The 15,484-nt window shown below is 39.4% G+C and overlaps 1 protein-coding gene across 2 annotated transcripts in view; it reads right to left on the bottom strand.

Moving 5' to 3' along the window:
• Positions 1–14,386, bottom strand: part of CLSTN2 (calsyntenin 2) — a 722,481-nt gene extending 708,095 nt beyond the window's left edge. For both annotated transcript variants that reach the window (XM_075268865.1, XM_075268867.1), the window contains exon 1: positions 14,089–14,386. In XM_075268865.1, the coding sequence (XP_075124966.1) occupies positions 14,089–14,155 (67 nt within the window). In that variant the 5' untranslated portion in view covers positions 14,156–14,386. The remainder of the gene's footprint in view (positions 1–14,088) is intronic.
• Positions 14,387–15,484: the final 1,098 nt, after the last annotated feature.

Here is a 15,484-nt window from a genome sequence, read left to right as displayed (position 1 = left end):
CTACAATTTCCAAGTTTTGCTATATAGGCCTAAATATATCTTCCAGATTTGGTGTAACTCCTCAGAGTTCTTGAAATCCCTGTAGCGTCTATGCTCTCTTATTGGATTCCTCCTCTTAGATATTTTCCTGCAATATTACTATGTTATGAACTTGCTGCTTCAGCAGTTCTCCAATATATTCTGAAGAATGCCAACAAAGGCGGATGTACAAGTTATCGACACATAAACTGACACTGCTCTTAGGCCATTTCCCATATGTGAACAGCAACTTTTACCAGAAGTTTACAATTTTATGCATCAAATAAAAAGTAAAGAAAGAAGCATACAAACAAATAGATAAGAAACAATGTAGAGTCATTATAGTGGAAGCAAAGTATTGTGGGTTTAGAAAAAGTCGTGCACGCGATAACGTAATTCATCATACACACTTGCAGTTATTGAACCTAACTACAGCCGTATGTGTTGCTACGCATTAAATGGATCGCTATGGCATCAGTGTACCAATGTTCTAGGTAAGAATGTTCCTTGTAATGGATACAAAATAACCAGATATAACAAGTCTAATACAAAGGAGCAACCTGTTCCACAATCCACATTTATAGTTATTAAAAACGACTTCAATTATTTCTTGTGCTGTGCATTAAATATATCACTTTGGCATCAATGCACCTAATATTTACAGTAACCGAGTCCTCCACACAAGTTTACTGTGTCATTTTCCAGGGCTGGAACATAGACAAATCTTTACTGCCAGCCGTTAAAAAGAAACATTGCTAGATTCCACCTGAGATATATCTCCATGCTGAACGAAGAATAACATTCGGAGGACGGCTACACAAAATAATGAACTATCATCCATATTCTTAACAGTTTAAGGCTTAAATTCAACAAACACTGTAGCAGGCGATAGCATCAGATCCTACAATTCTGTCTAGTGTAAAACAAACGTGTCAGATATAACAAATTATAGCATAGCTGTCATAGGCTTAAAGCGAGGACAGCCATTGTGTGGATAGTATTCGAGACAATAGGATAAGTGAAATGGATATGATCGCATCTACTGCTAGAAACAATGGAGATTCAGCCTTGCCGAGCATTGCTACATCCAACATTCTGTCAGTTGCTCCTTAGCAAAACAATGCATTTCTTACAGGGAATTCTAAAGGAAATGATCATCTATTACAATAGATAATGTTAGTTAGTAGGTGCCAAATTGTAGCTGGACTAGATATAGGCTTTATGGTGGAGCACAATTGGCATTGGTAATGCACCGGCTTGAACGAGGACAGTGACAGGCTGCAAAGACTTCAGCTATATGATTAGATAAAATGGGGCAGATTTACTAATAAAAATGCAAACGTGTGCCTAAATTTGTGCCAAAAGCCTGGTGTACATGTTTTATACCACATTTTATTAGGCACGTTAAGTTCTAAAGTTGAGCCATATTTATCTTCTACTATGAGCCACTCTTATGTAGTCTTAGACGACCTAGTCTAAGTGTACACGACCTATTAGACAGTATTGGTTAAGCTTTCTCACTTTATGCCCCCGATATATAGTTATAGCAGTTTTTCCATTCTAACTAGCTATAATTGTTGCATATATGCAGGCAGCGATGTGGATGGCCAAAGGGTGAAGATGACACAAGGTGAGGATGTGTTATCATGGAGACACAGGAGCGAAGGAAATATAGGCTTCCGACCAATGACTCATACTATATAGATACGGATATTCCAGTTGGTGATCATAGTAAGGCATAACAATGTCCCACTGCATATTATGGAAAGTGACCCCACTCCAATTTGATTAACTTCAGGAACAAGGCCAGAAATGAAAAAATAAAAAAAAATAAAATAAAAATTAAAAGACAGTCTTCAATTTGTGCAAAAAGTGATATAGTCCAGGGATAATGTATACAGTTATTTCACAATACATGGATATTTCATTCAGCAAAGATACAGCTTAGGGACAATGCAAACAGTGAAGTCACAGAGTAGGATAATGCACATAGTCGTGTTATATTATAAAAAAAAAATTACACGCATGTCACACTACTCAAATAATTCACATATTACAAGGTACAAAATGCTGTCATGGAAATGGATTTAGGTAGAAACTGATGTCACAGTACAAAGATAATACCCACAGGGATGATACATTACAGACAATGTGCACAGAGTAAGGTCACAGCACCATAGTAATGTATATATTGTACAGTACTGATGCCACAAGACAGGGATAATGTCCTAACCTGGTCTCTCACTGATATGCATTCAATTACCTATTACCGCTATTGGAGGTCAGGCTGTATAATCAACATACCCACAAAGTAGTACATAGTAAATAGATCAATAAATCTGCCGGAGGGCAAAAAACTGTCCCTTTTACCCCATCTGATCTGTATACATTAGTATAACACAAAACAGAAGATGGAATTTGCATAGTAGGTATTCTGTACAATAGTAGCCAGTAACGATATGTATGTGCTTTTAGGTGGCAGATGCCACTGTACTATGCCATACTTTGGGGACATCTGTTTCACATACAAAGGTGTTCATCCTTAACTTTCCTCTTGATATGTCCAGTTATGTGTGTCACACATTTATTAGCTTTCCTAATAAATACTTTGTGATATTGTGTCACAAAGGATATGCTACATGTATCTACTGTATGTACGGCCACTCTATCTATCTATCTGTCTGTCTGTCTATAATTTTATATATTTTGCAGGTATTTTAGTCCCCTCTCCAGCAACTACCATGGTATATAGAGTGTCACTAGGCAGAATGAAGCAGTTTATGTCTAATAGATGTGTTTGTGATATGAGATGACATGTGACTGTTACCATTTTCTCTGCATGTGTCATATCTTTCTGTTCAATTTTTCGACAACCCCTCATATGTCCTGTGTTTTTCTCACAATGTGTTTCCCATCACAGGCTGCATGATTAGAAACCTTGGACAGCTCTTGCTGTAACTATGCTACTGACTATGCAGTTCATGATATGTCTACACAGCTCTATGCCAACCTAGGAGCGAGAAGAAAACAGGAGGAAGGCACAACCAATTTACCATATGAGCCCTGATACATCACAGCTTCCCATGGGACCTAATTATTATCACAGTCTTCACGTCTTCTCCTTCCTTGCTGCTCTAATAATTTGTTTACTTACAAAAGAGAAGAAATCAACATATGTTTGAAGGGATAGTCTCCTTCAAAGCTGTGAAGATGGGGTTTATGATTGTCACCCTTGGACAATATTAAACGACATGTGACACGGCAAACCCATTGCTGAAATGAGCCAACTGGCATATACAGCTATTGCGTATTATATTCTGTTCTACAGACACGGGCGCTGAAAAGAATGACTTTATTATATACATTTTACATAATACATAGAAATCACGCACAGTATATTACATGTATATAGCACTATGTACTTAAACAGTGTAGGAGGAACTGGAGTTTAGAACTAACAATTTGTTTGCAGTCAGCGTGAACATTTTTAAAGCAAGAACAGAAATACATATGTACTGATCTACGACTGCTTTGCGTAGGCATCATCCATAACATTTTAACCCAATAGGACATCCTAAAATATTATTATAATTTTTTTACTATGTTGTTATATTCAATATATTATGTTTACTATAGTTGTTATTATTGGTGTCAGTGGTTTAACCAGTAATGCACTGCAATTATTCATGAAATATCATTTATCAGCATAAATCCACCCTATATGAATACTTACAGTATAATGTACTGTATTATCCATTTAATGGACTACTTATGTTTCGTGAAGAATAAAAGGATCCACAGATTTCAGAACTTACGTCTCATTCTGAATTTCCACTTGTAATGAGATAGTGATTCATGCCCTGTTCACATCAGTGTTTGGATTATGTCCGGGGGAGTCCACATGCCCCCCCCCCCCCCCCGCGTCCCGTACGGAATACCAAATGCAAGTGCAAAGCGCTTTGCTGTAAAAGCACACAGACCCCATAGACTATAATGGGGTCCGTGTGCTTATTGGCAGATGTCTGCAGGGATCTTGCGGACAGGAAAGTACTTCCCAATCTACTTTCCGGTCCGCATGATTCGTGCAGGCAGCGCACGGCAAGCACACGGACCACATTATAGTCTATAAGGTCCATGCGCTTTTACAGCACAGCGCTTGCAATTGCATTTGTGTTCTGTTCGGGGGGTTTCCATGCAAACTCTCCCCGGATGCAGATGTGAACCAACCCTTACTAATAACAGTAAGACAATGGAAACTTACACTAGACTATAAATATTTGCCAGAGAAGCAAATACTGAATGGTAATTCTTATGTATCTTTAGTTTTTACAACCTTTTTACGAACAGGCAGAGGTGTTACACCAGTGACTTTTTTGACTCATTATATTGTCTAAAAGACCACCCCTCAATATTTTTTTCCTTGTCCTGCTTCTCCCTATCTTCAACAAGTCATGTGATCACAGTGTGACCTGTTTTTACCTGTGCAAACAGGAGTGGTTTAGCAAACAAGGGTCTCTCTACTGCCTGTAGATATTATTGAAAACTACAATGTCAAAGATTTGTTAAAACTCCATCCCCATTCTTCTGGTCTACTTCTTCTGTTAAACTACCTCTTCTGGCTCTTACATAATCTGCTCCCTATAGCCCCTCACCCACATGCTGTTATGGTTCCCCAATCTTATGCAGTCAGGTTACTAAATCCCTATTACATTCCCCAAGCTTGCTCATGCACTTGCTATGGAGCCAGGGAAAGAGGGGGCTCCATTCCAGGTAACTCTTATTCTCATTTTTTTATTTTTTATGGTTGGTGAGAACCTACACAATGAATGTGATCTCACTGTTGTGGATGGTTAGGAATATTTTTACATTAAAAATCAAAATTTAATTTATTATTATAATGTGCTAAGTTTTTATAGACTATTGCTATTTATCTTAGCCCATATCATATCTTAGCATTTTTAAATTTCCAATCATTTAATAATAAATAATAATAAATTTTATTTATATAGCGCCAACATATTCCGCAGCGCTGTACAATTTGTAGGCTTCAAATACAGACAGAAAGATGCATTACAAAGAAAGTCATTTCATACAATGGGACTGAGGGCCCTGCTCGCAAGAGCTTACAATCTATGATTTAAACCATCCAGACTTGGAATAGTTTGAGCCTATCTCTCCATTAGGCTGATATAACCCATCTTATAAAGTGATGACATATCACTAGGGTAGGATACCTGACCAAATGTGACCCTTTGGACCCCTACAATCCGAAGAATAAAGGGTGTCATGCACAGTGATGCTCCTCAACACCTGGCTGTGCAGGGAACTGCAGCGGGCTCTATTTACTTGGCAGCCTTGCTGACAGATATTATGTCTATGGCCAGCTTTCTATCAATTATTCATAGCTCACTTAGTTGCAATTTGATTATGACTATGATCCATACTATATAGAGCAAACATCTATGATGTATGATAAATAGTGCAGGGAATTAGTTCTTTCACATCTGCTTATGTGTTATATTTTTTCTGTTCAAAATATTTTGAAATATTCTAAAAATGATTTGCAGACATTAAAGATCTTTAGAAACATTTCTGCCTGGAGAATTAGTAACAGACTGTAATTCTGCATTGCTGATCACACATGTTATAGACTCAGATGAAAAGATGACATCTCAGACTGACTATATACTTGCATAAGGTGAATAAAACCCAGCAGAGCCTTGTAACGTATGTTATGTACAGGAGGCCGTGACCCTGTCACTAATTAGCTGCCGCCTGCCAGTGACAGCGGACACTCTGATTGGCTAGGGAATACAGCAATGGAGAATTCCTATAATATTAACCATAGCAGAACTGAGGTGGAGAGCGATGGAGAGCGAAGAAGAGCTTTATTACAACCTATGAAATGAACCTTGTTAAATAAAGTCACTTATGCTCTCATTTTAATGGTATATAGGGTTTATAACCATATTTAAATTTCTTGACAATTAAAAGCAAAATATCTTTGCAACTATAAGTAATTTTTTTTAAAGATTTTCTTTATCTATCTTAGTTGTAGCAATAAGATAACTAAAGAAAATCTTTAAAAATAAGAAATATTTGTAATTATTTATGATAAACGTTTGTCTTCAAATGTAAATATGGTCATATTCATGGTAAACCTCTTTAAGATTACTGATATAACTGGCTGAACTTGACACTTAAATGGGTTGTCCAGGAAATAAAAAAAATTTCTGAAGGCCAGGGAAGATGTAAAAGGATAATTATATAATGTGTATATATATATATATATATATATATATATATATATATATTTATTTATTATTATTTTTTTACGTGTCCCTGGTGCTCCAGCGTCCCTGACCACCGTTCAGTCCAGTGGCACCCCAAGGCTTGTTCTGATATAAGTCCTCGCCACTGCGGTTTAAAGAACTGACTTGGGATGTCACCTGTGTTGTCCCTGGTCCATTCCTTAGGCCCTGTTATTTCCTCATGTCACATGCAGTGAGGATTTGCAGCAGAACAGCCCTGGGGCGTTGCAGGACCAGGCAGCGACCTGAGAAACTTTTTTTATTTTTCGCCTTCCCCAGCCTCCAGGAAAAAAAACTATATATCCAGACTTTATACCCCTATGTATGATAACATGCATTGTAGAGATCATAAAAAATGAATATTATTAAAAAGAAAAAAATCCAGCAAAAAAAGTTGTGATATATATTTACAGAACATGGCACCACCTAGTGTTTAGAGTCTGCCTAAAGAGCTGAGTGCTGGTGGTCGCACATGCCCAGTCACTCCCTCACTGCCAGGTCTTTGCATAGTAATATTAATAGTTTTTTTTTTTACTGTGCTTGTCTGGAGACTTTCCAGTAGCAAGGCAGTAAAGCTGAGACGCCTTCTACAGAGGAATAAGAAGGGACTATAGTGTTACCTGTCAGAGAGGGAAGAAACGTGATATTGTGCAGAGCCCACCCTGGCAGCACAGATTAATGGCTGCACCAAAACTGACACATGGAAGCAAAAATGATGAAAAGCCTATTTTATGTGCTAGAAACAATGGAAGGTACTTCAAAACCGCTAAAATGAGCATTTCAGGCAAGGAACTTTCAATGACTACAAAAGCACATGCAACTCCATGCTGTGCGGGTGAAGGCAAAACGGTATCATCAATAGCCAAAGTTTGCAGATTATTCTGGTGATAGGAAGAGAATAATGTAGGCGGTTCACATAATATACCGTACTATAGTAGGGTTCTAAAAACCCATAATACGTTGCACCGAATAACAAACTCGCTGCTACCATTGTACATCTGACCCATGCAAACATCTGATTAAAGGTTTAGTAAATACTATACGTTCTTCATGTAAGATATGTATCATCTTCTATGGTAGTTTCCATCCTAACCAGACACAGAAACTTTGCCTGTCTGTCACTTTCTATTTAATAGTTTATGCTGACATAACCCTCTGGATTTTAATAATCTGTCCCAGATATGAGTTACTATTTCTTCTTCTGAAACAAGTGAGAGTGAAAAATGGTGTCATGCATCAAATCCTTCTCCTCTGCTCTGTATTGACTTATTACTGCATGTAGATCCCACGATACCTTACTTGACTGGCAAATGTCTAATGGCTTGCAATAGATCAATAGATTGATATGCACAAAGCTCTGCAAGGATTTCTACACTATCCATAGCAGCACCTACACTATTCACATAGAAATCTGGGGATATATATAGAAAGATTCTTTACCTCCATATACCTCAATAGTCTATCTGTACAGATTTTGGATAAATGATTGCAAAGCTATAGAGTATATTATACCGCAGTGCCTACTGGTGCCTCATACCGTGGTACCTCTTCACCCCCTATATTTAAAGCACCCTGTTTGGAATAGAAGTGGCTTTTGCTGGCACTTATTTAGTGGTAGCCTGTGGGCAGTTCATTAATAGAAGCAGAACAACTACAAATACTGTAAGCTTTAAGATTCTCTTTGGGGTGCTGGATATTGGAATATACTGATATTCCGAGGCCTCAGGAAATATACCCAGCCACAATGTCAATAGCCTGAGGATACATAAAACTGACACACACCAAACGTCTGTTTAGGACTCATACATGAATTACTAGTGCACAGAACCAGAAACAAATAGCAAGAAAAAGTACAATACCAATAAGACATTGCTGTACTGTATTTTGGCTGCCCTTGTATAATAATATCAAGGGTTTTGAGTCCATATGCAATGATAATCTCAAATCAGGTTCGGAAAAACACATCAGCTTCCCTCCATAAACAACACCATATCTGTCTACAGGCTGATAGTGATTGCTCAGCCGCAACATTGTTCACTTACAGGGGTTGTCCCATCACAGATATGTATCCTCTATTCGCAGGATAGGGGATAAGTTCTGCTTTACTGGAGATCCAACCACCGTGTGCTGTGTCTGTAATGGCAATGTCAGACACCACCTGTGGACAACCCTTAGGGTCCATTCACACGGAGGAAAATGGTAATGAATTTGGTGTGGAATTTCATCGCTGAAAAAAAAGCCTTCCATTGACTTCAATGGGTTCTGCTAGCTCTTTATTCCGCTAGCAGAAAAAGGAACCCATTGAAGTCAATGGGAGGCTTTTTTTTCAGCACTGAAATTCCACACCAAATTCTTCACCATTTTCCTCTGTGTGAATGGACCCTTAGGGTATGTTCACATGGAGTGTTTTTGGCAGTGGATTTTGACGCGGAATCTGCCTCAAAATCCGCCTACAAAAACGGTTCCCATTGACCTCAATGGGAGCCGTTCACTTTTTATTCCGCTAGCTAGTAGTGGAAAAACTAAGCGACATTAACTATCTTGCCACGGATTCCGGCATCCACGGCTCAAAACATAGTCCTGTTTAGGCCCATTTATTCAGGCCTAAACAGAAGCAGAATGGAATGCCATAACAGAATGCCGATGCACTGCTAGCCACACGGAAGTTTGCATGTCGGAAACCACTTTCCACCATGTGAACATACCCTTAAAGAGGACCTTTCATCACTTGGGGCACATGCGGTTTAATACACCGCTAGAATGCAGACAGTGCGCTGAATTCAGCTCACTGTCAGCTTTCATGATCTGTGCCCCAGGTGAAGAGCCATTGGTGCCAGTACCGTAGCTCTTCACCATCAGAAAGGCTTTCCTGACAGTCAGTCAGGAACGCCCTTCCTCGCAGCAGCGCCTATAGCGCTGTACTGTGAGAGCGGGGAGGAACGCCCCCTCCCTCTCCTCACAGTTCCTCCCTGTTCTCACAGTACAGTGCTATAGGTGCTGCTGTGAGGAAGGTGAAACGCTACGGTACTGGCACCGATAGCTCTTCACCTGGGGCACAGATCGTGAAAGACGCACTGAATATCACTTTTTTCTAATCTGTTTTTTTTTTTTTGTTTGTTTTTTTATGGTTGATTTTGTATTCTATACTTTGTACATGATTATAGGGGCGGCCATCTTGCCCGAGCTTCTTGTCTGCTATGTTAACAGCATTTAGTGATATGCTTTATAGCATACTATAAAATTACACTTTAACGCACTCTCCTTCTTGGACTAATTCTTCTGTTTGTTTCAATATCATCAAAAGAAGCCAGACAATAAGGTATATCCAAGTATAGTGACATGAAAGAAGAGAAAATTGTCCGACACTGTGGGTTTCAATATTTTCAGTCAGTTTAGCATACCAGTGACATGATGGGACTGTGAGTGTGTGTCTAAGCTTCCAGGGCCAAGACAGCCCACACAGTCATGACCATGGGCAGCAATATACTAGATCCGGCTCACTGAGGTCTGCTCCGTGCAGGGTGGAGCAGCAGATAAGCTGTGGTATCATCTACATTCAGTAGTGTATGCAATGATGGGTCAGTGGTTATCTAAAGATGTGATACCTTCTATTATATCAGGTGAGTACTGTAAAGAAAGCCCCTACAGAATTGGTGAGTGTTAGGTTATTATTAGGCTTATAGGTCAGAGTGAAAATTATGAGGATTTCAATGAAGAAGAGAGTGTCTGCATCCTTCAGGGGTTTCAAACGACCTGTAGGTGTGGGTGTCTTGGTAGTAGCTTGGCCAAAGAAAGGTCAGGGACAGCAGCAGGCGGCGCATAGAGGAGTGTGCTGCAAGCTACAGTGGAGCAGTCATATTTCTACCATCCTGACACTAGCAAGTAGTAGCCAGTGCCTGGTTACATCTGTACAGGACATTGGGACAATACTTAGGTCAAGTATGAAAGACTGTATGTCACAACAGAACGCACAAACGCACGTTTGTAAATGGAGGACTCGTCCTCTTACCCGTCAGTGTCTTAGGTTGTCAAGTTCTCTGAACCAGATGCCAATGTTATGGCAAGGAGGAGACTTTATCTCTTAGGCTATCCAAGCTGTCCAATGTACTCTCAAGCTTGTTACGCCCCAAGGCTGCCCTCCTATAACCAATATCAGCCAGAGTACACCCTATAAACAGTGTCAACAGGCAGTCCTCCATCCTAGCTGACCTCCATGTTGGCCCACTCACTGAGAGCACAAGAAGGGCCCTTTAAATAGGTAGCCATTCCCATAGCCAGCTCCAGAAAGGTCTAGAACACCGGCCACAGAAAGACCTGTACCAACTAAAGTGTAAAGCATATAACATGGTGCAAGTACATCATAACACATGATAAAATGTAACAAAATGAACAATGCTAAGTTAACACTCTCACGACGGGGACAGGCGCAGTCCACACCACAAAAAAATAGCTGCACTGATCCATATCCTTTTTGGCATCATATTCAGATTTAAAGGCAATGAAACTACTACTTTAGCAGTTTATTAAGGGGTCCCCAAGGTAAAATTCCTGTATAAGTGCCTAAAAATCCATACAGTATTGTACAGTAGATAGACACAGCCTGTCACATTTAGCGTTCTTTACTATGTAGAACCTAAATTGTCTCTTTATAGACATTCACAAACAAAATACATTATCATGTTACTACCAGCCATTGATACAAGCAAATAAAATAAGCACAAAGCAAATATTGGAGGCTTATAAGACTTTAATCAAGCATTATAGGATAAATCTCCATCACCGACACAGCCGGCACATCAAATTAAAACTGAAGCAGAGCGACTTTCCAGGATCGACTCTCCGAGCTGTCATCAATATATGCATATGAGGCAGAATATCCACTTATACATTAAAAGCCAGAGATATTACATTTACCATATTCGGTGGTCTCAGGTAAATGGGGTGGGAGATAATTTCTCTTATAACATAATATTCCCAACAGCATAATGTGTATCAGGCTACAGTCAAATGGGAACATATTAAGGCTCTGCTCACATCCGGAAACTATTGTGAATGTAAACTACAGCCCTACTGCATGATAAACACCAATGGTGCCCAATGGACCCTTCTGACTTAGCATGGGATCCACAGGGTTCTGACCAGGTGTCTATCATTTTGACAGGACAATAAGAGTCGTTTTCCAGACAAAGGTTCAGTATGACACGATAACTGTTGCAAAACTACAACTCCTAGCAGTAGTCAGGACATACTAAGAGTTGTAGTTTTGTGATCACACTCAACAGCCCTGTAGGAATGGGCGAATGTCACATTTGGCAACAAAGTGATGCTGTGACTTATCTGACACTTAAAGGGATATTCCAGGTAAGAGCAAGTATCATATACCCACTGTACCGATATTAACTGGTGGATCAACTGCACCCCTAGCATTTTCCTTGGCTGCCTCCATCAGCTCCATAGCCTTTGAGCAGAACTACTACTGTCAGGCTGGATTGGTGTTCCAGTTATATTGAGGCCCCCATTCTGGTGATCCCACCGATCTTACAGTTTACCTGCACAGTGGATAGGTGATACACTTCTCATGACTGGAGTATCAGTTTAACAATTAATAATCAAATAGAATTTCATTAAGATCCGTCGACAGCAACTTGCTGATGGTTTCTAAGTTGTACATAGTAAATGTGAGTAAAAAGGTATGTGTGTTACATATGAAAACTTGGAATTTGTTGACTTTGTAGCCATTGTTACAAGGGGTTTGACCTATGCATCGTGTGAAAAATCATGTCTATGCATGTAATATATCACATATATCCATAATTCCATGTACAAATACTTCATTTTGGTACGTTATAAAGGTTAATCGGATGACACATCATTGTATTATTTTGCATAATAGATTCTGGAAGGATACAGACTAGTGAAAACTAGACTGTGTCCAGGTATTTGATGTTATAGCCCGTCACCATCAATCAACTATATAATATTCCCTGTACCTGTGGTATTTAGAATATTCTCTAATAATATTTAATCCCATCATATTAACAGAGAGCAACACTTGGCACCGAGCACTCAGATGTCTAATCTCTCTCTTATTAAAACTCATGTGGGCTGTCATATCCTTATAGCGGTAAGTAATGCTAGGCAGGACTGACTAGGCAATAAAGTAGATTCATGAACATATCATATACGTAAGAGCATTAAAATGGTCCGGCAAGTGGGAAAGCATAAACCAACATTCTTAAAGGTCAAGACACAAGTTGTAAAGGGTGGAATTTATCTTGCTATTAATAATTTCATTATTCTTGGGATTTTATTATGACTCAGTGCACTGTACTTCAGTCTGCAAACTCAAACCATACAATATAAGCAAACCAAGCATATAATAGAGACAAAGTTCCATGTTCACCGTACGTCTGTGTACGACATCAGCCCATTTCAATGGGACCCTGACACTACAGTCTAACAAATCTCCACTTGTTGTGCGTCTGCATGTAATCTGTTCCCTAGAAGTTGCTATCTAAGGCTGAGTATAATAGATTAGACTGTATGTCCCATCATCACTACTATGCATTACTGTATGAGTTACTTATGTAAGAAGCCTTACTATGAGCGGCACTTTATCATGACTGACGCTTATAGAGTAATTGTACCCTATGGACTATGAAAAGCCAAGAATATAATCTGTCTATACACTAAGTCATTCTTGCCAGTCATTAGAGTGATGAACCAATATATTACATTTTAAGAATTAAAATAGATTTATAAAAACTGTAAAAAAAAACCATTCTATTTTATCATCAGTTAAAAAGTAAGTCTTATATACTTTTCTGTGACCATCTGATAATCCAGAATATTTGCTAATCTGCCACCTTTCAATCTGAAACCTTTCTAGATACCAGTACATAAAGCACAGACATTATCTTGTGTTACTTTAGAGGATTCAGCCCTAGTAAACCATTAAAAGTCAATCAAACCCCTTTAACTCCCTATCTAATGATAAAAAAACAACATACATCCACTATAGGTTTTTAATAAATCAATGTGCAAAAAGACAATATAAAGCCTTATACATCCCTGTGGCATAGAAATATTGAGCTTAGAATGGTGATTAACTGGTTAAACATTGACAATAAACATTATCCATACATCCAATAGCTAGTGCCATCAATAAGGTGCCACTTTTTCTAACTTTGCCTCCAAACATCACACTTTTACCAGCCCACACCTTAATGTAATAATAACAGGGTGATCTCTGCACTTCTTCAAGGGTAAGGGTTGACTTTCTTAAATTTGACAGCCCCTGATTCCAGATTTGAGTCTTGTGGAGTATTTGCAGCGCCTGCTGGAGGCTGCGAGCTTGGTGCTGAAGTGGCCACTCCACTATTCCAGGTGTTGTGCGGAATCCAGGTGAAGCCACATTGCTATACTCATCCATCATTCTCGATTACACAACAGACAGGAGTCCAGTTTACAAACAGTCAGGACTTTATTCCAATAAAACTAGAAAAGGCTACTATAGCTGACTTCTCTGCTGCTCCCTATAATAACCTTGAGAGCCACAATAAATGAGATTTCTAGAACAACCTGGATCCCATAAGCTGCCAGATAACACATTGCAATCCTCCAAAAGTAGCACAGCATGCAGAGTAACTGAATGAATAGGATATTGGACATGGTTCATATGATCTTACAAGCATTTTATACAGGAGAACTGGTCAACAAGAAACTCCCAGAGCTCCTGCTCAGTGCTGAGCCTTCTTACCTTTTGTGGTGAGGACACTGCAGCCAACACCCAGGAAGAACACTGCTGTCACCCACTGAACTGACATCCTTCCGACACGAAAGGCTGAAAGTGTAGACACAATCCCTTTCTGGAAATCTGCTCCTGGTCATGCAAGATCACAAAGGCAGGCAGGCTGGGGATGTGGATGTAGCTGAGCTCCTTAAATCACAATGTAGGATAGTGCTCCTCCTTCAGCTGCTGCTATATTATATGCTTGTGCAGGGAGTGACAGAGGATCAGTGTCTCTCCCAGTCCCCCTTGCTAGTGATGCCCAGTAATTCTCAGCTCTCTGCTGCTATTTCTTGTTCAGATCTGTCTGATGGCAATTTAAATCCCCTGGAAAGGCTCTTTACTGCCACCTACCGGAGCACAAGGTGACTGCACAGTTGTGGAACACATTGTGCTATACAGTAGATTGCTGTCAGCCTGGAAATTAACAGAGACGTCTGCTGATTAAGGCTGCAGGGTAATGGCACAATAAATAGTGCTATGATAGGATAGCATAGATGGCTAGGTAACAGAGGAGTACATATATACTCTCTATATACTCAAAGAATGCTGTAAACTGGCCCAAATAGATTGGCTTTCAGTCAGTTTAGCATGTGTTTAGCATGTGCTGAATCCTCTGCTGGCCAATATGCACTGAACTAGGATGTGTATACACTAATGATGTCTTATTGAATAGTGTATTATCAGATATGCTGTGTTCCCTTATGATGCATCACCCTAATATTTCATATAGGAGCTGCTTACAGCTCTCCAGTCTCATGTATGTAGATGTTACTATTTATGGCGCCTCTGTTATCTAATAAGTTTCTCTTATTTTATTAGAAATACTAGACAATAAAGCTACATACAAATAACTGATGGAAAAATCATGTGAATATGGAATATACAATTTCACAAGAATTAAAGAATGTTTTGTTAAAACACCCTGCACTGTCCGTTTCCATCTTTCAGGCATGGTTCCTCATATTTCCAGTACCCTCTTCATGTCTGTGAAATGGACACAAGCCAGGTTAATAAGATCAGGGCCGCCATCAGGAATTTTGGGGCCCCATACAGCCTAAGTGTCTGCCCCCCCCCCCCCCCCCCCCCCCCACACACACACACACACCATTTTAAGACTACTTCATTTTGCGACAATTAAACCAGTGATTTTCAACCTTTTTTGAGCCGCGGCACACTTTTTACACTTCAAAAATCCCGGGGCACACCACCAACCAAAATGGCACAAAATGACACTAAAACAGTACATATTATACATATAGTTAATAATATAGATTCTAAATGGTTGAATCTTTGGTTGAAATAAACTGCAGCAAAATCTGCAACAAAAACGCTGCAACGTGTTTATGCAACGTGGGGCCTCAGC

Source organism: Leptodactylus fuscus, chromosome 3, assembly GCF_031893055.1.
Source record: "Leptodactylus fuscus isolate aLepFus1 chromosome 3, aLepFus1.hap2, whole genome shotgun sequence".
NCBI classification, from domain to species: domain Eukaryota; kingdom Metazoa; phylum Chordata; class Amphibia; order Anura; family Leptodactylidae; genus Leptodactylus; species Leptodactylus fuscus.
Note: the sequence above shows the minus strand (reverse complement) of the source record. Positions and strands in the feature narration are given on the sequence as shown.